At 37.6% G+C, this 26,810-nt stretch overlaps 4 protein-coding genes across 4 annotated transcripts in view; 1 reads left to right on the forward strand and 3 right to left on the reverse strand.

Annotated features, from left to right (window-relative positions):
- Positions 1 to 1,604, reverse strand: part of nup188 (nucleoporin 188) — a 29,451-nt gene extending 27,847 nt beyond the window's left edge. The window contains exons 1-3 of the mRNA XM_079834066.1: positions 1,559 to 1,604; positions 703 to 757; positions 389 to 462 (exon numbers count right to left, since the gene is read on the reverse strand). Of these exons, the coding sequence (XP_079690192.1) occupies positions 389 to 462; positions 703 to 757; positions 1,559 to 1,584 (155 nt within the window). The 5' untranslated portion in view covers positions 1,585 to 1,604. The remainder of the gene's footprint in view (positions 1 to 388; positions 463 to 702; positions 758 to 1,558) is intronic.
- Positions 1,605 to 3,722: 2,118 nt separating this feature from the next.
- dolk (dolichol kinase) lies at positions 3,723 to 5,382 on the forward strand (the record flags this gene model as incomplete). Its single annotated transcript, XM_079836037.1, has 1 exon — positions 3,723 to 5,382. One exon carries the CDS (start codon positions 3,723 to 3,725, stop codon positions 5,295 to 5,297), a length of 1,575 nt encoding a protein of 524 aa, XP_079692163.1. The 3' UTR covers positions 5,298 to 5,382.
- Positions 5,383 to 10,422: 5,040 nt separating this feature from the next.
- On the reverse strand, positions 10,423 to 18,677 carry phyhd1 (phytanoyl-CoA dioxygenase domain containing 1). Its single transcript, XM_079835449.1, has 11 exons — positions 18,381 to 18,677; positions 16,715 to 16,873; positions 16,365 to 16,440; positions 16,246 to 16,293; positions 16,099 to 16,154; positions 14,862 to 14,924; positions 14,732 to 14,753; positions 14,526 to 14,654; positions 14,295 to 14,411; positions 12,815 to 12,941; positions 10,423 to 12,727 (listed from the first exon to the last, which is right to left on the reverse strand). Exons 1-11 carry the CDS (start codon positions 18,411 to 18,413, stop codon positions 12,682 to 12,684), a joined length of 876 nt encoding a protein of 291 aa, XP_079691575.1. The 5' UTR covers positions 18,414 to 18,677; the 3' UTR covers positions 10,423 to 12,681.
- A 4,232-nt stretch (positions 18,678 to 22,909) lies between these two features.
- lrrc8aa (leucine rich repeat containing 8 VRAC subunit Aa) overlaps positions 22,910 to 26,810 on the reverse strand; it is a 63,298-nt gene continuing 59,397 nt past the window's right edge. Inside the window, exon 7 of the mRNA XM_079834067.1 lies at positions 22,910 to 24,257. Within this exon, the coding sequence (XP_079690193.1) occupies positions 23,982 to 24,257 (276 nt within the window). The 3' untranslated portion in view covers positions 22,910 to 23,981. The remainder of the gene's footprint in view (positions 24,258 to 26,810) is intronic.

Raw genomic sequence — 26,810 nt, forward strand, 5'->3', positions numbered from 1 at the left:
TTAAAGCCTTTATTTAATCATGGCTTTAAAGCATTTAAAAGCAGGTAACAAGTAACGCGTTTCGGCTAATGAGCCATCATCAGGGTATGAGCAACAAACACAATCAAGTACTTTTTTGTAAACAGCAGTTAATTAGTCATATGACACCCGATTACATGATTGATCAAGAGAGAAAGTTTAGATGATATAAAGAGAACATCTCTCACCTAAAATATAATTAAACCAAACACACTGAGTATTTGATTGCATGTAAATATATACTGGATGCCTTCAACAGGTAGAACATCAGGTGTATATATATATATATCATCAGATAATATCTTCCTAGCTTGATGCAGCCAATCTCATTTTAGTGTTAAGGTTAATTATTTCTGGGATATTGTGTTACCTGGGTGGTTTGTAGAAGGACAGACCCTGCAGAAGTCTCTCCCAGTTACGGTTCAATTCAGCTTCGATTTGGGCCTGACAGATCATACAAATAAAATCACATTTCACAAATGATGGAGACAGCAACTCAATGAGATGCAGTAAAGTATACAGTTCCGTTTCAGAATAAAACAGCGTTATTAAAAGGGTTTCCTCACAGGATTCTCTCAAATTAACTCTGTATATTAACATATACAGCTTTTTAATAAAATCTGTGTACTTGGAGTGTAATTAAATGACAGAAAAACATCAGAAATAATTGGTTTGAGTACCAACCGGTTCTCGGAGTGCAGATCTCCCCAGGAAGATAGTCCATAACTCTCTGCTGCTCCTAAATAAAAGTATTTAAATGAGCCATTGTTAATTAACTGGATTGAGAAATTGTTTGCTTATGCTTTGCAATATGGCAGAATTCTTCCAGAACTGATCATATAAAGTTTTACCAGAGACATTATGATGTTTATAAGTCAATACAGTACAAGTAACTCACAAAAAAAACATGTCAAAAAATATGCAACATCAAAACATTTGCTTCAAATGCACATATTCATGACAAGTTGTGTAACTGGTCACACTTTTTTAAGAACTGAAAAATTGTTTTAAAAGAATTATAACTGGTCACACTCGAGACAGCTCTTGAAATTCAATGTCAATTTCACGTTTTATCCAGTATAAACTTTATACACATACACCATGTGTATACTACATATGTATAGATTAGTCTGTAATAGATTTATAAAGTCGTCCACAACATACACGATGAAACTCATTCATCACTTCAAACTACTGTAATTTGTTCTCACCGACACAGTCAAAACAAGTGGAAATTTTTCACAATGAATCAAGATGAATATTTATTTCATTTAATGCTTGAGAAGTTCGGGACTGTTTTAAAGCCGTTATAAACTGTCCAAATTAACATTTGAATTTCAGTCGCGCGGGTCTGCCGGCCAACGCACGCGACAGACTCGTGCGGCCGTTAAATGTCAAATAAACAGCACGACGAAGTCATATTTCCCACACATATGATGGCCACATACGAGGTATAAAACACCGACACATTCTCCATCCACAAATCTCGCTCTAGCTCTTTGAGAACAACCCTAGCAAGTTTCTCTTTCTTCCATTTTACCTGACACACATCTCCGAGTCCGCCATCTTCACCCGAATCACGTGACTAACACAAACGCGCACTCCATATCACATGACTTAATTAAATCCTAAAATACATATATATTCATTAAATACTTATGGGAAAACATATATGCATTTAAATTCGCAATTTTAAAAATGTTGTCAATTAAAAAAACAACCGACTAAGATTTTTGGGGGGTTTGACATTGGTCACGTGATTATCTGACACCACGTGACCCAGTTGATGGCCGCTCCCACCGTCAGTGAGCAGCTGATCGTTCACAGCACGAGTCACAGCAAAACTCATAAGGAATACAGTCTTTTGTTCGAGAAACAAGCGCTCAATCACAGAAAAAAGGGGTAAGATGAAGTGTCGTTTAGTGTAACTGAATGTTTCTGCGTTTATTTACTATGCAGGGTGTTAAATGCACAGCTGGTGTTGTTTTGAATGAGCTGTCATTTCTGCCTTAGAGCCCGACAGCCTCTCTAACCGTGATAAGCACTGTAAAACCATACAGAATAACAGCATTGCTGTTGGATTAGTATTCAGATTTAAAGGACAGTTCCTTCAAATGTGCATAAGATATTCAATTGCATAATATGCATGCATTAATAAGCTAATGTGCTGCTGGTATATGATTCAAGTGCATGTGATGCATTTTATAAACAACCAGAAAATATTTTATTGAACAAGAATGTGGTAAAAATCATATTTTTTGAAATATATTATGTTCTTGGTACATAAAAAATGCATATGATTTACAGATTTCTATTATTTGTCTTTTATTACATTATTTTTAATATTACTTATAAAACATTTGTACTATAAACAAATTTATATCATGGTTTTTGATACATTATTTCTGTGTGCTTATCAAACCCTAATATTTTAAACACTAATATTTTAAATTAAAGTACAGTGAGTGATACATTATTATTCATATATATTATTAATCACTGTAATGCCAGAGCACCCAGCCATTCAAACCAGATCGTTTTACTTTCACCGATATAGTGATGCTGTCTTTTCATAATTTACCATGTTTAGAAATCGCTGGTGTTGGGCATTCAACAGTGCCAAAGTTCACAGTGTCTAGAGTTCACACGCAGTTGAGAAATGTGTCCTCCTCCTTTAATTTCGTAGTGAGAGAATATAAGCCCTCGGCAGTACGAATGTGTCTTGAAACCTAGTGAGCTTCCCGTCAAGATCATAGGGAGGATTGAATATGTCTATTTATACTTTATTTTTTGCACTCTTTCAGATTCAGTTTATTGATTTAGAAGTGTGTTTTGCTGTGTATGCAATGAGGAAGTGAAATTTCAGAAATTACAGTATTTAAACAGTGTTAAATAAAACAGTTTGTTCAGTTCAGTGCTGTTGTTATAATTGTCAAAAAACAGAAATAAAACAATAAATAAATATTGGTTCTATATATCAGTTATTGGGCACATAAAGATGAAAATAATTGGTTGACTGGTCAATTGTGCCCAAAAAAATCTGTCTATGTAGGTGCCATCACATTGAGTAAAATATTTTATTTCTTTCAGATTTTTTTACCATGATATTGAGTAATTTTTTTTTAAAGTACCATAGTACAGTGAAAGTATCAGATGGCAATGCCATAGTACTTTGACATATATTATACTAAATGATTACCATATTCCATACTCCAAATACTATGACATTACTATGAAATATGTGTAAAAATCAAGATAGTGCATGTTTAAAAATATATTCATATTAATCGGGTACCATGTCCAAAAAAAAGTACCTTTTTTAGTTGTTGTTTGTTTTAGTTTATGTTTTTGTGTGGAGAAAATGCTAAAAGAGAGAGAAAATATTTTATCATTAAATTTGTATTTTGTTGGAGAAAAATATTCTTATTAAATGTAGTTTATTTTAGTTTAACATGTGTTTTTTATGTGGAGAACAGTGCTAAGAGTGAGAGAAAACATTATTAAATAAAAAATAAATAAAAAATATACATATTTTAATAATAAGTTTTATGGTTTGTGTCTAATGATATTTTGATGTTTTGTTTGTTTTTTACCCAGGGCTAATTTGCAAAGAAGTGGACGATGATTGTGTGTGCACCAGGAAGTTTCTGACAGACCATCTTTGTCCCTCATTCTTGGAAAGCTTTGTCACACGTTCCGCAATCATGCAGCTGGATCCAGTGTTGGTTGAATCGGCTGTGGTGTTTTCTATGGTGATTTCGGTTCACATGGCCGTGTGGAATCAGCTGTCCTGGTGTTGCATCGCTCTGGCCGTCCAGGCTTTCTACGTGCAGCACAAATGGGATCGCCTCCTTCGGTCCGGCAGCGCCGTGTTCCAGTTCCGGCCTTCAGCCAACAGCGGCGTCTTACCGGCCAGCATGGTGCTGCCTCTGCTGGGTCTCGCTTTGAGGGGACGCTGCCTCATCGTGGGGAACGTTTACATGGAGCGCTTCGCCATGGTCATAACAGTGATAGGCATGATGTTGGCGCTGTTCCTGTCCCTCATCGCCCTGGGAATCACGCGGCCGGTGCCCACAAACACCTGCGTTATAGCCGGTATCGCCAGCAGCGCCATCCTGTACACAGTGAAGCAAACGCTGACAGTGTCCGAGGTGATTGAAGTCTTGGAGGTGTTGCTGATTTTTGTCTACCTAAGCTTGATCCTGTTGTACCTGCTCCCACGCTGCTTCACCCCCGGCGAGGCCCTCCTCATCCTCGGCGGGATTAGTTTCATCATCAACCAGCTCATCAAGCGCTCTCTGGTCTCGTCGGGGAACGCAAACTCCGACCCGCTTCCGTATTTCCTCCCGGTTGCCGTGTTAGGTTTGGTGCTGCTGGGAATCTTTTTCGCCGTGCTCTTCGTATTCATGGAATCGGAAACCTGGTCAGCGTCGCTTTTCTTCCACACCATGACTGCCGTTTTGGGCTTGGGCTTGTTGGTTCCTTGGCTCTCCCTGCTCACTCAGCACCACCCCATAACCTGGCTGATGCATTTCATCACCGAGAGCAGCACCCGCCTGTGGCTCATTGGATTCTGGGCGGCCCTGTTGCTTCTAGCCATTGCCGTCGTGATGCATCAAAACAGTCATCGCTCGGCCTGCAGTAAGAAGCACCAGGCGTCGACGACCGTGCGGAAGTATTTCCACCTCCTCACCGTGTTAACCTTCGCACCCGGACTCGCACTAGACCGTCCTCTGCTCCATCTGTCCGCGGTCGCATGCCTCTCAGCGCTTTTGTTCCTCGAATTCGTCCGCTATTTCCGCATCCGACCTCTCGGGCCTCCGCTGAGACGCCTTCTCACTTTATTCCTGGACGAGAGAGACTCAGGACCGCTCATTTTCACTCACATCTACCTTCTCCTCGGCGTCGCCCTTCCCATCTGGCTCTCACCTGGGACCTGCACCCCTAAAGGAGGCCTAGGGGGCGCGGGTGGCCTGGTGCCCTACGCCGGCGTGCTGGCCGTGGGAGTCGGCGACACCGTGGCGTCCATCTTCGGCAGTACAGTCGGCGAGATCCGCTGGCCCGGCACCAAGAAGACCTTCGAGGGCACGGCGACCTCTGTGTTCGCTCAGATCATCGCCGTGGTGGTTTTCCTCATCGCTGACAGCAGTATAAACCTGAACGCCAGCTACTCGTGGGTGGTGGGCTCAATCACCATGGTGGCCATGTTGGAGGCGTACACGTCGCAGATAGACAACCTGCTGCTCCCTCTGTACCTCTACATCCTCCTGCTGCTATGAGATCAAACCCAAACTCACATTATGCCAACGCACTAATACTAAAGAGAGAGTTTGCTTAAATGGCAGTTTTGTCATCACTTACTCATCCTCATGTTGTTCCAAACCTGTATGAGTTTCTTTGTTATGTTGAACACAAAATAAGATATTTTGAAGAATGTTGGCAACCAGAATATTTGATGGCACCCATTGACTTCCATAGGAAAAAAATACTTTGGAAGTCAATGGGTGCCGTCAACTGTTTGATTACCGACATTATTTAAAATATCTTATTTTGTTTTCAACAGAAGAAACGCATACAGGTTTGAAACAAGGATGAGTATATAATTGCAGAATTCATTTTTGGGTGAACTATCCCTTTAAAGGGATAGTTCACCCAAAAATGAAAATTAGCCCATAATTTACTCACCCTCAAGTCATCCTAGGTGTATATGACATTCTTCTTTCAGACGAATAAAATCGGCGTTATAATACAAAAATCCAGGCTTATCCAAGCATTAGAATTTGATTCATAGTTGCTCTGTTTTTGAAGTCCATAAAAAGTGCATCTGTCCATCAAATAACGTGCTCCACGCGGCTTTGGGGTGTTAATAAAGGCCTTTTGAAGCGAATCGACGCCTTTGTGTAAGAAAGATATCCATATTTAAAACTTTATCAAGTAAACTTTCGGCCGATCTCCTTCTGTGGAAAAGTGTTGAATGTTGAAAGTGAAACTCAAGATGCTTACGTGACGTCATGACGAGCGGACCTGGTCGCGTTAGTCTTCCGATCGGCAGGGGAACTTTCAACAATTTTTCCATAAATTGAACAGGGAAGGCGGTCAGTTGAAAGTTTACTTGATAAAGTTTTAAATATGGATATTTTTCTTACACAAACGCATCGATTTGCTTCAGAAGGCCTTTATTAACACCCCAGAGCTGTGTGGAGCAGTTATTTGACGGATAGATGCACTTTTTATGGACTTCAAAAACAGAGCAACTATGAATCCAATTCTAATGCTTGGATTAGCCAGGACTTTTGTAATATACCTCCGATTTTATTTGTCTGAAAGAAGAATGTCATATACACCTAGGATGACTTGAGGGTGAGTAAATTGTGGGCTAATTTTCATTTTTGGGTGAACTATCCCTTTAAGAGCATTAAATTCATATGGTACATTACAGCCTAAGTATTGTCTGACATGGAATTATTCTGGTTTTGAAGGCAAAATGCAAAAATAAAACATCATTAGAGTGTTTATGACCCTAGTACAGTGAAGCAATTGCACTGACATGTATTCAAGAATAAACCATTGCCTATAGCATTATAGTAAAACAAAATCGAAAACTTGATACTAAAACAAAGTGGCACAAAAATAAACGTTTGAAGGTAAAATGTGTATTTTTGTACCACTAGTGGCACCAAATGGAATTGCACTTTTATATCTCCCATTTGAATTTTAAAGTTGTGTCTTTTTTTATGTTTGTATATTTTTTAATATTTTTACTGTAGTGCATCAAGATAAACTAAATGAAGATGTGAAATGTTGCTTTAGCAACTCGCTGAAATAAAGTAAGTGTACGTTTTTTATGCTTTATATATATTTCAGTTAACATTTATTTTATTTAAAGTAACACAACTTTAATAACCATGGTTTGAAAACACGGTTTGGTGCTGCTAGTGGTGCAGGAATAACTGTAATAATTGTGTATTTTGATTCTTCAAGGTTTACATGTGATAATTATGTTGTTTTGAAGGTTTATTTTTTGTGTGCTCATGGGAAGCTCTGATGTCTTGAGTTGCTGTTAATATTTCATTCGCTCAAATCCTCTGTCTGTCACTCCAGTATACATGACAGGGATTGAGTTGCACATTATTAAAGAAAGAAAAGGAAAATGTAACGCCCTTTAACGATGTCTGTACTTGCTGATAAGCTCACGCATACACACGTCTTGGATGCAAACACTGAACGAAAGGCACAATTTCTACATTTTGGTTATTTTATTCAGGTGAATCTCACGGAAACTGTATTTTTCTATTTTCTTTGCTTTCCAACAACACATATCGTAAAAGTGCTATATAAATTAAACAGAAAATATATATATATTGCCATATGATTTTTGTGACGTTACTTGACAATTGCGCACATTGAATTGTCATTACTATTATCTGTACATTTTGTTGTATAACAAATACCAACATTTTGTATGCATACTTGTATGCATACTAGTTATTAGAATACATTTTTATTTACATGATGCAATTGTGGAAATATGGCTTGTCAAACTGCATATGCACACACATACACTCTTATATATATATATATATATATATATATATATATATATATATATATATATATATATATATATATATATATATATATATATATATATATATATATATATATATATATATATATATATATAAAATAGGCCAAATATAATTTTCTTTGTTTGGATTTAGATTTAATTTTTTCTCTCTCGTGAAATATGGCATGTTCTTGACGTTTCATCAGATTCACCTGTCTATCAAAATGTAATTTATCCTTTCAGTCCTTTATTACAGCATATATGCATCAACTGAGCCATTGAAGAACACCTTTCTTTTTCTATTATTGTATAACCCTGGACAAAAATACCCAAATATTATTTTGATGCTATGAATAGCCTTTATATCCAATGCAATACAAAGGACTGGTAGCACAGCTTGTCGCCTTAAAAAGTGTTTTGTATTGTCAATAGTTCAGTGCTATCAGTGGTCTGTCTGCATGGGTCTGTGTACATTAATGTACAGATCACTGTCCTGTAAACGCATGTATGCAATTCAGCTGTTGGGTCTTTACTCTGATACAGATCGCATAGTTCAAGCTTTTTGTAAATGATGTATGTTTAAACTTTCATTTATTCATGATATTTGACTGAGGCCTTTTACGTTGTGATTGGCGTTTTGTGTCGACGTTGGCGGTTGTCATGGGAACTGTGGTTGAAGCATCAGTCACCTGTTCAGTTTGCAGTGCGTTCTGGGACATTTAAAACTGACACTCGACATTTGCATGACACTCAAGTGTAAACTTGTTTTTAGACTACCTGGCAAATGTGTTATTTTTATGGTCCATATTTTGACATTGAGATTTGACAAAGATTGTTGGATTTTTATTTTGTAAATTATCATTTTAATGGTTTGTGTATATTTATGGAAAAAACCTTTTGGTTCAATTACTTTGCGTCAAAAGACTGAATATATTTTACAACAAAAGTGAACCAGCATGAAACTTTCAAAACTATAACTTTGTTGGAATAGTTTTTCTATGTTAAGTATATATTTTTTTTCTTTATTGAGGTTTGTTTTCAATCGTTTGCTGGAAGAAAAGTTTTTCCACCAATGACTATAAATATGATTTTTCAGAATTTCCTGTCATGAGAACTGCAGTTTGGTCATTTTATTTTCTTTGTCTGTAAATCCAGATTATTTATGATGAAACATTCATACATTTTGTATATTGTATTGATTTTGTTGGGTACACAGATAATGCTGCATTGAAGGAAAATAAACTGTATTTATAATAAATATAAATGTTTCTTGTTTACTAAATTATTAAGTAGTCCTATAGGTGACATATGACTGTATGTATTGCTACCACGGTACAAAGTGTCTTCCGTTCGAGGTTTTACTATATTGTTAATTTCGCTGTATGTAAATATATCCATGTAGCACAATTACTTAAAAGTTATATACACGTAAGAGAGATAAAGAAACATGCATGAATGAGAAAATAAAGAGTGGGACGTGTTTGATGTTAAGTTATTAGAGTTAAATAAGTGCATGCACAAAAAGCCACCTCTCAGACAGCATGCAATCACGAATTCAGAACATGTATGATGTTTAATAAAGTTATTAAGCACAGAAAACCACTAAAAATGCGCGTCATGTGTTTGGACGTGGGAATATCCAAAATTAAATGTCCAACCCCAGACCTCGGTGAGTTCCAGGCAATCATCATGTTCATGTTGACCACAAAGTGAGCATATCTTATGTTTTTTTGTCAACTGTGGCAAAAACGGAATAAAAACAACATAAAATCGCTTTGAAAACAGCAGACGAAAAACAAAAACTAAGGCATATTACATCAACTTAATGTCTAATGTTAACGTTATGCTCATTGGAAGCAGGACTTGCCGGATCTTGAAAATGACTCTCTCTGAGGTCGGGGTTGATCGATTTACCTCAAGTTCACGTGCAGAATGTCCAACTTCAAGTGGCGTTCCAGATGTTATTTCCTAGCAGGAGGTGGTAAAAATCCAAATCGGTCTGGAATGCAGCATTAAACCAGATGTTTGTCAGTAAATTGGATCCGTGCATTCGGTCTTAAAGGGATAGTTCCCCCAAAGATTTAAATTATCCCATGATTTACTCACCCTCAAGCCATCATAGTTGTATATGACATTCATCTTTCAGACGAACACAATCTGAGTTATATTAAAAATGTCCTGGCTAATCCAAGCTTTATAATGGCAGTGAATGGCAGCCCAAAATTTGAAGCCCCAAAAAAGCGAATAATAAAGTAAGTAATGGCCTTCTGAAGTGAATCGATGGGGGGGGGGGGGGGTAACCATATTTAAAACTTTATAAAAACTCAAGTTCAAGTTGCAGTTCAAAACGCTTACTCTACGCCCAACGTCATCGTCACACCAGTTACACTTTTTTTCGTAAGATATTTTACTTTATAACGGACATTTTTAAATATAACTCCGATTGTATTTGTCTGAAAGAAGAATGTCATATTGGATGACTTGAGGGTGAGTAAATCATGGGATAATTTTCATTTTTGGGTGAACTAGCCCTATAAAGGGATGGTTGATTATAATTTAACTTTTTAAACTTTAGTTAGTGTGCAATGTTGCTGTTTGAACATAAACAACATCTACAAAGTTATGACGCTCAAAGTTCAAAGCAAAAGGAGATATTTTCTTTTTAAGAAATCACTTTTAAAGACTAGTACAACAAACGGCAATGAGCTTATTCGTGGGTTAGTGACATCACTATCCCTAAAATATACATAAACCCTGCCCCCAGGAACACACAACAAAGGCCATGTTGAGAAGAGGAAGAGTTGTTGTAGTCGAGTACATTTGGGAGCTCAAGCTGTTGCATTCGTCTTTTCACATTTATTGCAATACAGTACGTAACACAAATGCAATAGCATGTCATAAAAGACAACATGTCAGCATAAGCTATAACCGTCATTAAACTAAACTTTACCTGTTCTCTCTTCATGCAGAAGATATTCTCTGGCTCTGAAGGCATTTTACAACAGCGATTTATATTATCAGGACAGAATATGCTAATCGATGACTTGAAGATACTAATGCTGCGTTCCAGGCAGGTTTTTGTGCCCGTAAGTTACAACTTCAAACTACCACTCACGACTTTATAGCGTTCCAGGCAAAGTCACGCCAAACTGCCTGAGCCCAAGGAATTGTGTGGTAGCTTGATGTAAACAAAGCATGGCGGACCGTACGAGGTGTATGCTCATTTACAATCATTTCTATCGCCAAAGGTGCTTACTCCTTGCTTATTTGAGGGAAACGGAGGAGAAAAACAGCGCATACGGCAAGAAAAGCTGTTATACCTTTTATTTTACGTTATTTGTATATTTGTTTCATAAACACCGCGTCCATGGGGGCTTTCATTGTTGTTTAGCGGGCTATGTGACATCAGTGCTCGTAACTGGGAGTACATCGATCTAGTACGAGTTCACGGGTGGGAAGTCACAGGTTTGACAGCCGTTCCAGTCCACTTTCACGGGTAGAAGGTTGGAAAAACACGGGTTACGGGTTGCCTGGAACGCGGCATAACTCCTAGCCTAGAAATCTAGACACACCCTAGCGGCAGCAAATCTAATTTGCAGCCAGTGTAGTCTAGCAACTCTCCGTTGGCTTGTGAGCTGGAAAAACCAAACTCTGGTCAGGCCAATCACATTGTGTATATAGTCGGTGGGCGGGCTTAACATATGTTGGCGGACGGTTCCGCGTACAAAAAGAAGCTGGCGAACAGCGGTCTTTCGAAACGGCTTTGGCCGCGACTCTGGAAGACTTGGAGTTAAGCTTTTCTTTGAGAAAAGAACAAAGAACGGCACTGAAGTCATTCTTAAGAAAGGAAGATGTATTCTGAGTTTTGCCGACCAGATACGGCGAAAGTTTAATCTGTCAACTAGCTGTGGGTCTGGTTTGTCAGGCTAAGTAACTCCACATCAAAGCTACATAAATTCATCAACTAACCAATCAGAAACATCCTGTTGAATCCCACATGTTGTCACTTCTTCTCGAGTCTCTCCATCATTGTCCGACTCCGGTTTTATATAAAAGGCTGAATAGTTTCTGACATTTTCAGTGTGTGTCTGCATGAGGTAATCAAAGCTGCTAACATGAGCTCCGCCCTCTTCCTGAAAGGGAGCAGCAGCTCATTTGCATTTAAAGGGACACACAAAAACGCGTTTTGCTCACCCTCAAAAAGAGAGACTTATTTTACATCTTGTAAAAAGGGGGATTATAGGACCCCTTTAAAGGGACAGTAGCATAATAAACTGATGTCTGTCTCATTAATGTTAATCAAACAACAAAAGACAAAGAGAAAATCACTCACTGCTTTTGACTGATTCACTTGTTTCTTTAACTTTTTCCCCATCAGCGTTTAAAAAAAAAAAAGTTGCCCGCCACCGCCAGTATTTTTGATAATTTTCACAAAAATCAGAATCAGGAGATTCAGTACTCTTTCAGAAGATGTGTCGCCTCGACCGTATAACAGTGGAAACACAGAAAGCCGAAAACACTCCGTCAATGGCGGGGAAGCGTTTTCTAACAAATGATGGAAATTTCCATTAATGGCCGGGAAAGAGTTCATAAGAATCCGTTCATATTTGATTCATACAGTGAAGACTATGCATGTTTTATTAATAAACTTGATCATACAATTTCTGCACTATTTCTTACTGCATGTTAAATAAACCTACTGTAGCTTAAAAACGTGAAGTTTATTTAATAAATGCTTCTTTGTTCTTATTTTTAATAGTAAAAATAAAATAAGAATAGCTATATCGAGATAAATATATTGTTATCGTGAAATAAAATAAAATTGCCCACCCCTAACATCAAGCCTTGAAAGTCAGATAAAAGAGCTTCTTCGGTTAACAAAATCTAGCCTTTTATTAAGACTGTTGTGGCTGTAGGTAAAATATACAGAATGGTTCAAAATGATTCACATTTTATGGTAAGAAAGTCATTGTTGGTCCATTTACAAAATGTCATATTTAAGGCGTTATTGTTATCCTTGCATTAAAAAATTTGACATTTTACTGCGCTGATGTGTCTTCTGCATCATTGATGATCAGGGCTGCTCTGTCTGTGGTTCAGGTGTAGAGGGAAGGGAAGGGCAGCTCTTCTGTCGGCTGAAGCCTGAGAGAGACAAACAGATTCACTTTACATCAAGCTACAGCACTTCCCAACACATGGCCTGCGTTACCCAGCATGCCCTGCTCTTACCAGTTCTCAGGACTCCAAACGGTGTTTTGAGACTCCATAATGTGGAAAGTGTAAACGTGGCGTGAGGCGTCAGATGTGTTTGCAGCGCTGCGGTGGACCACTTGCCCGTGAATCAGAACTGCTCCACCTAAAGTACCAAAACATTTATACATATGTATATCAATATACATACAAAAGACAACAAAAGTTCTAGCAAACATGCTAAAACATGCTAGCAATGTGCCTATTCAAATTAGCAATGTGTTAAATCATGTCAGCAACGTGCTAGCAACATGATGATTCATGTTAACTTAGCGGTAAATCATACTAGCAACACGTTAAATCATGCAAGCAACTTACTAAAACATGTTTGCAATATGCTAATTCATGTGGTTTAATGTTTGCAATATGCTAATTCAACCTCATACCAATATGTTAAAAAATGTTAGCAACATGTTCAACGTGCTAAAACATGCTAGCATTGTGATTAATCATCCCATCAACATGCTAATTCATGTTAGCAACGTGTAATGGAGGCCAGCTAGTAGTCGCTGTTCGAGTAAGCCTCATTCCTCTGATCTCAAGAGACGCTCTAGCGACTGACGTTATCGGTTGCAGCCTTTAGCCTCCTTGTTAGAGCGTCTGACTCTCATGCCGGCGGACTTGGGCAGTTCGAACAGGCCATGTTAATTCATGTAAGCAATGTGTCAATCATGTTAAAGGCAACATTAAAACATGCCAGCAATGTTATCAATCATGCTAGCTAGCAAGCAATATGCTAAAACATGATAGCAACCTGATAAAACATGATAGCAACATGTTAATTCATGTTAGCAATGTGTTAATCATGCTACCAACATGTTAAAACATGCTAGCAATGTGCCTATTCAAATCAGAAACATGTTAAATCATGTCAACAAACATGCTAATTCATGTTAGCTTTGCGGTAATTCATGCTAGCAAAATGCAAATTCATGTTAACAAAGTGCTAAACATGCTACCAACATGTTGAAACATCGTAACAATGTGCTAATTCATGCTAACATGCTAACAGTGTGCCTGTTCAAATTAGAAATATGTTAAATCATGACAGCAAACACGCTAATTCAAGTTAGCTTTGCGGTAAATCATGCTAGAAACATGTTAAATAATTCTAGCAATGTGCTAAATCATGCTAGCAACATGTTAATCATGTTTGCAATGTGCTAATACATGCTAGCAAAATGCTAAGACATGCTAACAACATGTTAAAACATGTTAGGATGCTTATAAAACTTACAACCATTACACAACTACATTTTGTCCCAATGATTGTAATAATATTTCACATTATTACAGTTTTAACTGTATTTTTTATCAAATGAATGAAGCCTTGGTGAGCAGAGACATCTTCAAAAATGTTCAAAAATTAAACATTTGAATGTTGGCGTATATACTGTATATGTTTACTGTATGTTCTTGGAATTAATTTCCAAGTGAATTGACAGTTTCATTAACTCGCCTTTTTTAACAGGAACGGGAACGAAGAGCTTGTCATCATATTTCTTCTCTCGGCCAATGAAATCAGTCAGAGGAAACGTGCCTTCAGGTGACCGCACCATTCGCCTGGTAATCCCATCTTTCACGCACAGGAAACTCATTTTAAATACACAAATTCATAAGCCTCACTCCAATAGCATCCACGCCCAAACGACGTAAAATGCCATGATCTGCTTAATGCGTTTGAAATTACCGTTGTGTGATCCCGGTATGAACCACAGGCAGCCGTTCTCGAGTGTAGCGTCTTCCAGAGCGATCCATATGCCCATCACCCTTCCCAGAGGCTGCGTGTAAAGGAAGGTGGCGTCCTGGTGTGGTGTCACTGAAGTCAAGGGTAAAAGGTCAACAAGGTGTTTTTGTGTTGCTTTCTCATTGGTTAAAGATGTAGGCGGGTCTTACCTTCTCCACCAATCCCTGGTTGCTGTGTACAGAACAGATACAGAAGAAGCGAGTATTGAAAATATTACCCTTATAATGAATGTAAGCATCACTTAAAGGCCAACATATAGTAACCTTAAATATAACCTACCTTAAAGATGTACATACTCTGCAGAATAACTGGATTTGTCAGGCCGAGTTTCTTACCCAGGTTCTGCAGATGGGAAGCAAACACACAATATGACTGAAGTGTCTGAAAATTGGCAAAATGTATATTTGGCATGATTGTTTATATATGCGTGTGCATATGTGTATATATTAGGAGCATCTGTAACCCTGAGAGGAGGACATTTCCATTCTAACTCTTTAACCCGATTCTGCCTCTGTTTGTGATCAGGCCATTTACAGCCGTTAAACTCTGGGAAAGTGTTCAGTGATCGAGTAATCGAATTCATTCAAACTGTCCAAAACAGCGCTAATGTAAAGAAGGCCAGGCTGATCACATCAGAGAGAATAGAGAGTCCCATTGTGTTTTTAGTATTTTAGTAAATGTATTATTTAATAGAAGTATATGGACTCTATTTGGATATTTGGTGTAATTTTGGAGTCTCCAATGATCCTTGAAGCTGCAGAAAATACAGTTTTGTGAGAATCACCCTTCAATCTGATTGTTTATTTATAGCAAATTATGACAAAATGTATGTGTTTAATGAGATAAATGGCGTTTGCTTAATTTCACGATAAGTGTGCGATTAATCGCGACTATATTTTTTTATCTATTGACAGTCCTAGTATATATATATATATATATATATATATATATATATATATATATATATATATATATATATATATATATATATATATATATATATATATATATATATATATATATATATATATATATATATATATATATATGTACACACACATATTTTAGTCTATATAAACTTTTTTGTTAAATGCGATTAATCGATTCGACAGCACTAATTTATATTTTATTTTATATCAGCTTTATTTCAATTACTGAGAAATATTTTTGTTATTTATACACACACACACACACACACACACACACACACACACACACACACACACACACACACACACACACACACACACACACACACACACACACACACACAGCCTAAACACAAACTTTTATGTTAGATGCGATTAATCACGATTAATCGGTTTAACAGCCCTAATTTAAAAAAATTTTTATATGATCTTTATTTCAATAACTGAAAATTATTTTAATAGTTTTAGTTAACAATAACACCGGTCTGGGAGGGCTGTCTGGTTTTAAAGAGGTTTTGGGCCCTAAAGAGTTTTCAAAATGAGCGTTTACATGAAGACCACAATTTAGTTGGGAGTTTGGTCATTACTTGAACTTTTGGTGAGTGTGTGACTGCTTTAAACAGCGGCTCATACGCGTGAAGAGCTGTAGGAAAGATAAAACACAAAGAGATGGAAATAAATCGGATGAAATATGAATATCACACATATGCCGTGTAATTTTCTTAAACACCCACCATGTCCAATTTTATTCAAGGAATGTTCTCTTGGCACCATGAACTCTCCTGAAATCACAAGATTTTCATTTTGGGATGTATTTCCTGGGACTTTTTATTTACATCTCAGCACAACAAACCTTTATCATCAAACACGCCTTTCTCAAAGAAGAAACGGATCTTGTCTCCGCTTGTGATGAAATAGTCAGCATTTCCCTGGACAAACACAAAATATGACATGATATGACGGAGTTGACCGCTTCTAAATGTTGTACATGGATTTACATGGGACTTTTTTCCAGCAGGGTTGGTAGTATGTTTAAGCATAATTAATCCAGGCAACTATATTTACCTACAGTCAGTAGTCTTACCTGCATCTTTACCCAGGAATATTGGGTTGCATGTGGAAAGTAACGTGTAGAAGAACAGATTGAGATTGATAATGACACTAGTGTAAATGAATGATGATGATGAGGCATTGGCCGTTTACCTGTGTTTTCAGTTGCTCGTCGTGGTCAGTGGAGAACTGTATCCTGCAGTATTCAGGAACGTCCATCCGGTCAATAATCTCACTCATTCGTTCCCGTAAAGTATCACATTCCTCTGGGGACAGAAGCCCGTCCAGCACCAGATAGCCCTCATCCTGGTACTACAGAATAAAAACAGTACAGAAAACTGATATCACAAAGAAAGTAGCAAAAAGTACCTTTTTGCACATGTACTTTCTTTGAAGTTCTATGTAAATAATGTAATATTAGTATGGCATTCATTTTATATCATGATATATTTCATAATGAAAAATCAAAGTGACTACACTTCATTTTTCTTTACTTCCCCCTTTTTTCTTACTTTTAAATGCGTTTAGGTATATGTCATTGTGAATATGCAAACTACAGATCCACAAACTTTTGAAAATGTTGTATGCATGGGGTGGAATTCAATGGGATTACAGACGGGGCCATCTGTGATTAAAAATAACGACTACTCCATCGAGGCCATTTAAATCTCAGGGCGATTTTTGGAGACATCTGAACATTAATAAGTGGAATCGTTTAAATCTGTAAAAGGCACAATATGTACGATTTTTTTTGTAAACAAGAAACAGAAACAATTTTACACTTATTTTTCAAATGTAATAATACCAAATTATTATATATTTTGGTCCCAAGTTTCTATTTTTCTTTTTGACTTATTGTACAAATTTGTCACTATAACTGATGTAATGGTATTGTTTATGGATTGTGATACTGGTTTATTGGAAATGGATAATATAATTAAACTTCTTATTCTATTAGGGAAATATCATATACATAAAGCAAAATGTATATCGACTGTACCAAGTGGTAGACTATTTTCCACTGATTTGAAGATTTTTTATGACTCCCTAACATCAATACAGAACAATTGAAAAGCTGTTAAGACATCTAAGCTGTTGAAAAGGATACTTAATGTAATAGAAACATGATTGATTTGTAATATAAGATACATTTGATTTGTTTTATATATTCAAATGTCTTTGTACTCCCCTACTGTTGTTTCAATTAAAAAAAAAAAAAGACTGTGATTGGTCTACCCTCAACAGCGATGAGAAAAGTAACAGGTGTCACATGACACACATGACACCTACCTACAAGCTCAGGGCAATAATAATAAACTATTCTACTATCACTACTACTACTACTACTACTACTAATAATAATAATAATAATTATAATAATAAATCAACTATAGGCTATACTACTACTACTAATAATAATAATAATACGCAGCCGTTAAACTGAAACCACACAATGAAGAGTTAAAATATGTAAATTATAACTGAAGGCCCCGCCCATTTTGCGCTCCTCTTTTTAGGCACATTCCACTCTACCAGCTTGTTCTGTTTACAGCGAATTACGTAACAGACTTCCAATATGGGTCAAAGTTATTACACACGTGATTTTATATTTTATTTTGGTGCATCTTTTGCACACATACACGAGGCGCTGATCTACGAACACTTTTATTATAAAGATGCAAAACACTGATTGTCATCAAAAGTCTTATTGTTCTCGTAAAAGTGCGTTTTCCAGCGTTTCTGATGAACATGCACAGAAAATAGGACAATATGTGGCGCATTTAAGAGTTGTGACAGCAGTTTAGAGGCAGTTTCTTACCTTTTGCAGGTCTTGCTCTGTCAAAACATCCATGCTGAGGACAGTCTGAGAAGAGGGCTAAAGGTGGCTGACCGTCTCATCCAAATCTCTCTCTCTCTCTCTCTCTCTCTCTCTCTCTCTCTCTCTCTCTCTCTCTCTCTCTCTCTCTCTCTCTCTCCTCTCTCTCTCTCTCTCTCTCTCTCTCTCTAAGCACCACGTGGTTGCACCATGTCAAATACGATTAAACTGTAACCATGGTGATGCAATAATTGGATTTTGAACAGTAACTCTTTCACTGCAAGAAAGTCAAATGTGCATGAATAAGTTGAGTGACTGAGGGTTCACGTGAACCTAAAGGTAAACACATGCCTCCAGTAAACTTAATTCCAGGTAAAGGGGGAACACGGGTCATAGGCCTGTGCAGGATGGAAATCCATGTGTTTGGCACATCATTACGTGCACGATTGCTTGTAGGCTATTGAATGCAGCGTTGAGATCCAAGCTTTGTCTGTTAGTCAGTGTTTCAATCATAAAGTTAACCCTTTATCATCTATGTGTATGAGCCAGTCATTAATTGTTAACTAATTTTAGTGTTTCTAGGATTCACCCCTCAAGTGGTAGATAGATTTAATTATGTTCTGTGCATTATAAGATATATTAATGAACTAATATGCAAACGCCATTTCTGAAATACATTATTTTCTTTTCACACTAAGGCGTGAAAAAAGTGTTTTCAGCTGGTATTTAAAGAAATAGTTCACCAAAATAATAATTCTGCCATTATTTACTCTCACGTCTCACCCGAATGACTTTCTTTGTTCTATGGCATTTCATTGCATCCGGGAAACAATTGCAATTACTTAGTACCATATACATAAAATAAGTGAACTCTTTCCAAACCAAATGTCTCACATTTTAAAAAATAATATTAAATATGCATAAACCTTTTGGTACAACCTAAAAACAAAAGCACTGAAAAAATGTTATGTTATGTATTAAACGCACCTAAACTCAAGCTATGTAACTTTATTCTGGCAGCTAACGTTAATTTTGTTAATAATGTACATCTTGTTTTTGTTGCAGTTGATAAGAAAATGTTTAAAAGCTATTTCAACAGTGAAAGAGGGGAAAGAACACAGTCACTTTTTCTAACATATCTTCTCTTAAAGGTCATATGTTTGTATTAACATGAGAGTGAGAAAATAATAACGATGAGTTTTATTTGGGTTAAACTGTCCCTTTAAATCCACGCATATTTTGATTTAAAGGGATATTCACCTCAATTATAAAAAAAAATTATCTGAATTATTATTATTTATATTATATTATTCAAATATTATATTATTATTATTATTATTATTATTATTATTATTATTATTTGATAGTTAATTCACCTCTTTCCATAAAACAATAATTTACAGTGACCATAAAAGCGATAAATAAATAAACAAATAAAAAGCAATATATTCCAAGCCTTCTGAAGTCACACAGTAATTTAACCGTCATTGATCATTGATAATATTTCCCTGTTAACTAGGACTGATCCAGTTATTTTTTAGACCGAGATAATTAATTAGTAGAGCCTACATTTATAGAAATTAAAGGGATAGTTCAGGTACGAGGGTTAATAAAGGCCTTCTGAAGTGAATCGATGGGTTTGTGTAAGAAAAATATCCATATTTAAAACTATATAAAGTTTACTTTATTCCTATAAAATAATACTTTATTCGTTTTTGGGTGAACTATCCCTTTAAGTAGTGCGTTTGAGATGGTTTTGTGTGTGCGTTTGAGCTCTTCACCTGCAGGGGGCGCCCGCATCACACACACCAGTCAACACACGCTTCTCCTCAGCTCGTGTTTGTGTACAGTCTTGCTTGACACCGGAGGATATGGAGGAAGTGAAAGCTTCTAGATGATAACATAGCAGTTTGGGTGTTTTCGTCAACTAACAAAAAACATTTTGATCTCAAATCCGCTGGAAAAAAACAGTAAACAGCTGCTCATATCCGACGAATACAAAACAATTGTGGTATTCTAGCAGAACAGAATGCTGTCCACTTCATGGGATATCAGCTCCCCATTAAAGGTCCCATGGCATGGATTTTTTATTTTATTTTATAATGTATTCTGAGGTGTGCTTATATTGTTAGTATGATTTTTACATCATAAAATGTCATAATTTAGAAATAAAAGGCATTTTTTTCTACACTGATGTTTGCCCTCTGGCTGAATGCCCTGTTTAAAGGGGCGTGTCTGCTGTGAGACTTCAGTAAAAACGCCCACTGTTGTGATTGGCTGACATCTTTGCATTTGAAATGAGCAGAGGGGGCGTGGTTTAACGAGGTCTACGAGGCACAAGGCTGTGCCAGAGAGACGGATGTCACTTCACATCTGTTCTCTCAGCACATCTAAGTTCAGTGAACTGTTGTAGTTATTAGCATATACTTTAGGTTATTCGTTTATTTCTAGTCGGAGGGACTGTCACTCATTTCAGAAAGTTAGTAACTTTAGTAAATGATGGATCAGCGCCGACTCGAGACACGAACCGTTTAGAACGATTCAGTCCGATTTGGTGAACTGGTTCGATTCTCTGGGTGGAAGAAAGGGAGGTAACTGTTCCTGTTATGATGTCATAACAGCAAAAATTCAAGATCAGCTCGTTTGGGCTGTCATTTTCTCAAAGGCAGAGAAAGACAGCCAGAACACGGTTTACACCGATCAAAATTTCTAGCCACGTGGGGACAATATTCAGGCTAGGGGAACTCATATTAATGTTGAAAAACCTCATAAAGTGAAAATTTCGTGCCATGGGACCTTTAACACCTTCTTGTCCATTTGTGATGTCTGTGCAACATTCAGACTTTCATTCAGCATTTGAGGAAGTTTCAAGTGCATGTACTAACTTAAGAAAGTGTGTGTTTGGTTTGAACTGTCTGGCTGCCATCTGGACGGTTGGTATTGACCATGAGCTGAGAGAGAGAGAAAGAAAGAAAGAAAGAAAGAGAGAGAAGTGAATGAATGGGAGCTTTCATGTGGCGTGGTGCCTTTACTCACCTCTACCCACAGAAAGAGAGAGCCTGTGTGGCAAGCCGTTTTGACTTTTATTCATTCACAGGATATGAATTATTGATATCAACAATTGATTTTGAATGGCAGCCTATGGTGACAGTTCACTAGTGAAAATATAATTACTCGTATCAAGAAAATTAGTTTTTACTAGTTGAAATTCAATTGTTGATATCAATAATTAGCATTTTAACAAGTAAAAATTGATTTGTTGATGAATTAATATCCTGTGAATGAATAAAAGTCAAAACGGCTTGCCATAGAGCCTGTGTTCACTGTGTGTGTGTTGAGAGGTGTGGCATTAAAGAATGTGTGTGTGTGGGTGTGCATGGCTCATTCTCAGGCAACAATGCCACGTGTGGCCATGACTTTATGCTAAAAGGATATTAAAGGAATAGTTCACCCAAAAATGATCCCATTATCCCACCATCAAGCCATCCCAGGCCAGGTGTATATGACTTTCTTCTTTCAGCCGAACACGATCCGAGTTATATTAAATAATATCATGGCTGTTTCCAGCTTTGTAATGGCATTGAATAGTTTTTGAAACTCCAAAAAGTGCATCCATCCATCATATAACTGCTCCACACAACCTCAGGGGGTAAATGAAGGCCTTCTGAAGCGAAGCCATGCGTTTGTGTAAGAAAAATATCCATACATTCATGTGTTTGGCTAAGAAAAAAATTAAGTCATATACACCTAGGATGGCGTGACGGTGAATAAATTATGGGATCATTTTCTTTTTTGGGTGAACTATTCTATTAAATTTAGTCTAGATAAAAGAAAATTTGTCTAAACAAACTTAGATTTTTGGCTTGAGAAAGCCTGACCAGAAAGATTGAAGTGGTTTTGAAAGCTGGAAGTGTGAGAGGGTTTGGTTTAAAGTGGTTTTAAACAGTTTTAAAGCTTTAAGTTTGATGGTTTTAAAACCAGTCTATCAGAAAAAAGTGATCGATATTCTGGATTATTGCTAGGAGGTTACTATGAAGTTGCCATAGGGTGCAATGTGGTTGCTAGGGTACTTGGGGTGGTTGCTAGGGTACTCTCTCTCTCACAATTCAGACTTTTCTTAGCAATATACGGTTAAATTACAAATTTGACTTTTCCCCCCGTAATTCCTTTTTTAGATATAAATCAAAGTCTAATTTAGCATTGTGAGATATAAAGCCGTAATTGCAGAAAACAAATTCAGAAATGCGAGTTTTAAACTTGGAATTGCGAGAAAAAAAGCCAGAATTGTGAGATAAAATTACTTTTTTTTACTTTTCTTTATTATCTAACAATTTATTCAGCATCTAACATAAATGTTTATATATATAACTAAGTAACTAATAATGTAGGTTTTAGTAACAATAAACTTGTTTTTTTGCAACTGCTTAAAAAGAGACAAATAAAATGTTCAGGCACCAACGGCACAATTTCCTGAGAATGACCCGTGTGTGTGTGTGTGTGTGTGACTTAAGAAACATGAAAACACATTGGAATGAAGTGTATCAGAAATCTTTACTTGGTTTTGTTTAAAGCCATACTGTGTACATTAGGCAGTCTTCCCAACAAAAGAAAAGTTCAAATAAAAATCATAAAATAAAATCATAAGAACATGTACATATAAAAAAAAAGGTACATCAACGCATAGGATTTTTGTTCTTGCAAACATGTGAACAGTTTGCATGAGTCCTTCTGTTCTGTTTCTTTTTGTTCTTTCTCTCTTTTTTTTGTAAAATTATAAAACTTCTAAACGTAAAATGTACACTTTGTCTTTGAGACGACCTCCAGCATACAGCTCAGAGAGAGTTAAGGCCAAGATAGTGTGGGAACGTTGCTACGACAACAGTCATTATGACGTCATCATTCCCTTCGAGTCAACCAATGGGATGCGACGTGCAAGTCGCATGATCCAAACTTGAGTCAGTCCAACATTCGAGAAACAAATGGCAAAATTTTGTTTGTCATCGGAGCAACTGAGTTCGCAGTTTCTATATCTGTGGAGTGTAAGATTTCAGCAAGACATTTTCAAGAGTTTGTGGCATCATATTCATCTTTAAAAGTCTTTAAAAGCATATATATGTATTAGATTTTGTATATGACCATTTTGGCATTTGTTTCTGTGGGTATTAGCTTGCAGAGGTCTAAAATGTATATTTTTCATATTTGATAACTCAGCTGGCACATTCATAAACAGTCGACTCTTCCCTGATTGGACGCAGCCACTAAGTAAATAATGCACAAACCACATATTGCTTGTTACATCTATGCATTCCCATAAAGCCACCGCTTTAACAGGCACTCGTCGTTGTCATCTGTGTGCATGCCCCTCCGTGCCTCTAGGGGGCAGTACATGAATGACTTGACCTCGCAAAACGCGTGTTCTTGTATCAGTGTGAGTGTGTGTGTGTTTCTAAGGACAGATGGCACCGTACTGTCCGCAACTTCCCTTCATACGGACGAGAAACGAATGCTTTTTCGCCCAAATAAAATGAATTAAAAATCATTAAAAGAATGAAAGGAAAGCAGAATGACCACATTAAGAGTTTCTTTCTCTTTCATCCGTCTCACTCAGGCTTGTTCTTTATCGGCTCTCCAGAGCTGCTCCTTGACTTCCGGTGGCAGGGTGTTGAAGAGATCTTCCTCCACGATCAGCACGGAGCGCTTGAGAAGGCGACATTCGGAGAGCTCCACCGGTAACCCCTCCAGCCGGTTGCCGCGGAGCTCCAGCTGCGTGAGGCCCGTTAACTCTCCGAAACGCGACGGTAACACCGTAAGGCAGTTATTTCCCAGATTCAGCGTCCGCAGCTTCTTACACTGGAACAACTCGGGTGGCAATGTCTCGATCTGAATTGGGGGAAAAAAACAAAACATTAAAAAACACGATTAACACACGAGCTCTGCAATGCGATTCTCTTTAATTAGTGTGTAAATCAAGCGGCAGCCTCCCGCAGTTTCTGTTGAAGCCAGTATGGAAGTGACTTAAAATGTAATTCATCGACTGGCCGCTAGGGACAGGCTCCAGAAGGGAGCAGAATCTCATTGAGCCTCATGTTAAAATGCCCAACTTTACAGCAGAAAAACACGTTTACAGTCTGGTACAAATTGTGGTTTTGGTCTGTATATGGCTAATTTTGCCCTTCATGACAACTGTGAGGGGGGTAAATTTTTTTTTATAACTCATTTGTTTACATTATATAAAGCCTTAAAGTTCTGCATAATTAAGGGCGTGGCCACTTTGAGTGACAGGTGGATTGCCGTTTGTCTGCTGTCTGTTAAGGCCTGTTCACACCGGGACGATTTTCACGCGCCTTTATCGCCAACATTTAACGCCTCGTAACTAAACAAAGGGCGCCAATGTGAGTGTGCACACCGACGAGCATTTAAAAAAACGCACGTTAAAAACTGTCTGACCAAAATGAGATCTGCGCTTTTGTTCACCTGCCTGGAGCATAGACAGTAAAAGAAATGGACACAGTGACCCCATAGACTTTGCAGAGAAAAAGTGAAGTCAAGCAGAAGCACTCACTTCCTGATGGCTGATGTACTGCGCAGCCTCAGACTGAGCTTGACCACGTAGATGTGACGTGAGCAACCAGTCTGACAGTTGTAAGTCTTCTAGTAGTTGTGCAAAGTGAAATCTGAATCACGTTGTTGAAATATTTTGTCCCGTTGCTTTTGGCTCTATTTGGGCTTCTCCTCATGCTTCTCCCTTAACTTTATCGGACTTTATGGCTCCACGTCCCCCCGATTGCCTCATAGACAGTAAAAGATTGCCTGCGAGCTTCTCCTCGGGTCTATACGGTAATTTCTCTACTGCGCGCCGAGAGTCGCGTGGTTATGACCCAATCGTTAGCCTATTTTTTTTACAAAAACGGCTTCTATGGGGCGATAGTGTAAGATACAAGGTAATGGAGCCTTTTATACATTGTCGTGTTTGTTTAGAAATAAACAATGGACAAATGGAGTCTTTAAACATCTCAGATGTAAAGTTATTCAATGTCAAAGTGAGGCCAAAATGAATGGGAGTCAATGGGATGCTAACAGCCGGTGATGGCTTGGTTAGCAATGGCTCTCCCTATGGAAGGTACGCTTTCCGGGGGCTGGATTACCCCCTTGGCCTGGAGCTGCTGAAGTGACAGTAAAACACGACTTGGTGGCGCTCAAGAACAAAACGGTCTTGCCGAGCACACATTGATACTAAGAAGTAGTAAGTAGACGAAGACGAGCTGCTAATGCTGGTTGCCTGTTAGCAAAAAGTGTGTGAATGGTTTTTGCAAGCACGTAAATACTGTCTCGCTTCTTCTGCGTGACAAGCGAGTGTCAGAAGCGTAAAGTGCCACAGCACCAGTTTGTGTACTGGGAGCGCTATCTACTCAGTCCTTCCAGAAAAATGCGGCTTTTTTTTGTGATTGTTGGGGGCAAAAATCCTTGATTATGCGGCACGTTTTCTTAAAAAATGCGATGAAAAATGCGGGATATTTATGCAATTTTATGCGATAAAATTGCGGGAACTTGCAAAAACTGCGGTTTGATGAGAAAGAGAAAAAAAGCACTACATCACAGAAAGTGCTGGAATATTTAAGTTCTCATCTTGTTTTATTGAAGACCTTAATAATGGCTCAAATTTACAAAACATTTAGTCAATCAAGTTCTGTAGCTTTACAAAAGGAATATGCTACAACTTCTGAAAAAAATAATAAATAACTTCCTGTTTTACAGATGTCGCTATACAAAACAGACATTTGAGTGCTTCCAATGCACAAAGTGCAATCTCTTAAAGGGTTAGTTCACCTAAAAATGAAAATTCTGTCATTAATGACTTCCCTTTATGTTGTTGGACACAAATTAAGATATTTTAGTTGAATTCCGATGGCTCAGAAAGGCCTCCATTGGCACAATGTACACTCTCAAGACCCATAAAAGGTAGCCTACTAAAGACGTCGTTACAAAGTCCATCTCACTACAGTGGTTCTACAATAACTTTATGAAGCGACGATAATAGTTATTGTGTGCAAAAAAAACTAAATAACGACTTATATAGTGATGACTGATTTCAAAACACAGCATCATGAAGCTATGAATCATCGAGTCGATTCATGATTCGGATCGCGTGTCAAACTGCTGAAATACGTGACTTTGGCGATCCAACCCGCTGAATCGACTCATTGATTCATAACGCTTCAAACCGCTGAATCAACTCATTGATTCATAACGCTTCAAACCGCTGAATCGACTCATTGGTTCATAACGCTTCAAACCGCTGAATCGACTCATTGATTAATAACGCTTCAAACCGCTGAATCAACTCATTGATTCATAACGCTTCAAACCGCTGAATCGACTCATTGATTCATAACGCTTCAAACCGCTGAATCGACTCATTGATTCATAACGCTT

Source organism: Gobio gobio (genome assembly GCF_949357685.1).
Source record: "Gobio gobio genome assembly, chromosome: 14".
Lineage (NCBI taxonomy): Eukaryota > Metazoa > Chordata > Actinopteri > Cypriniformes > Gobionidae > Gobio > Gobio gobio.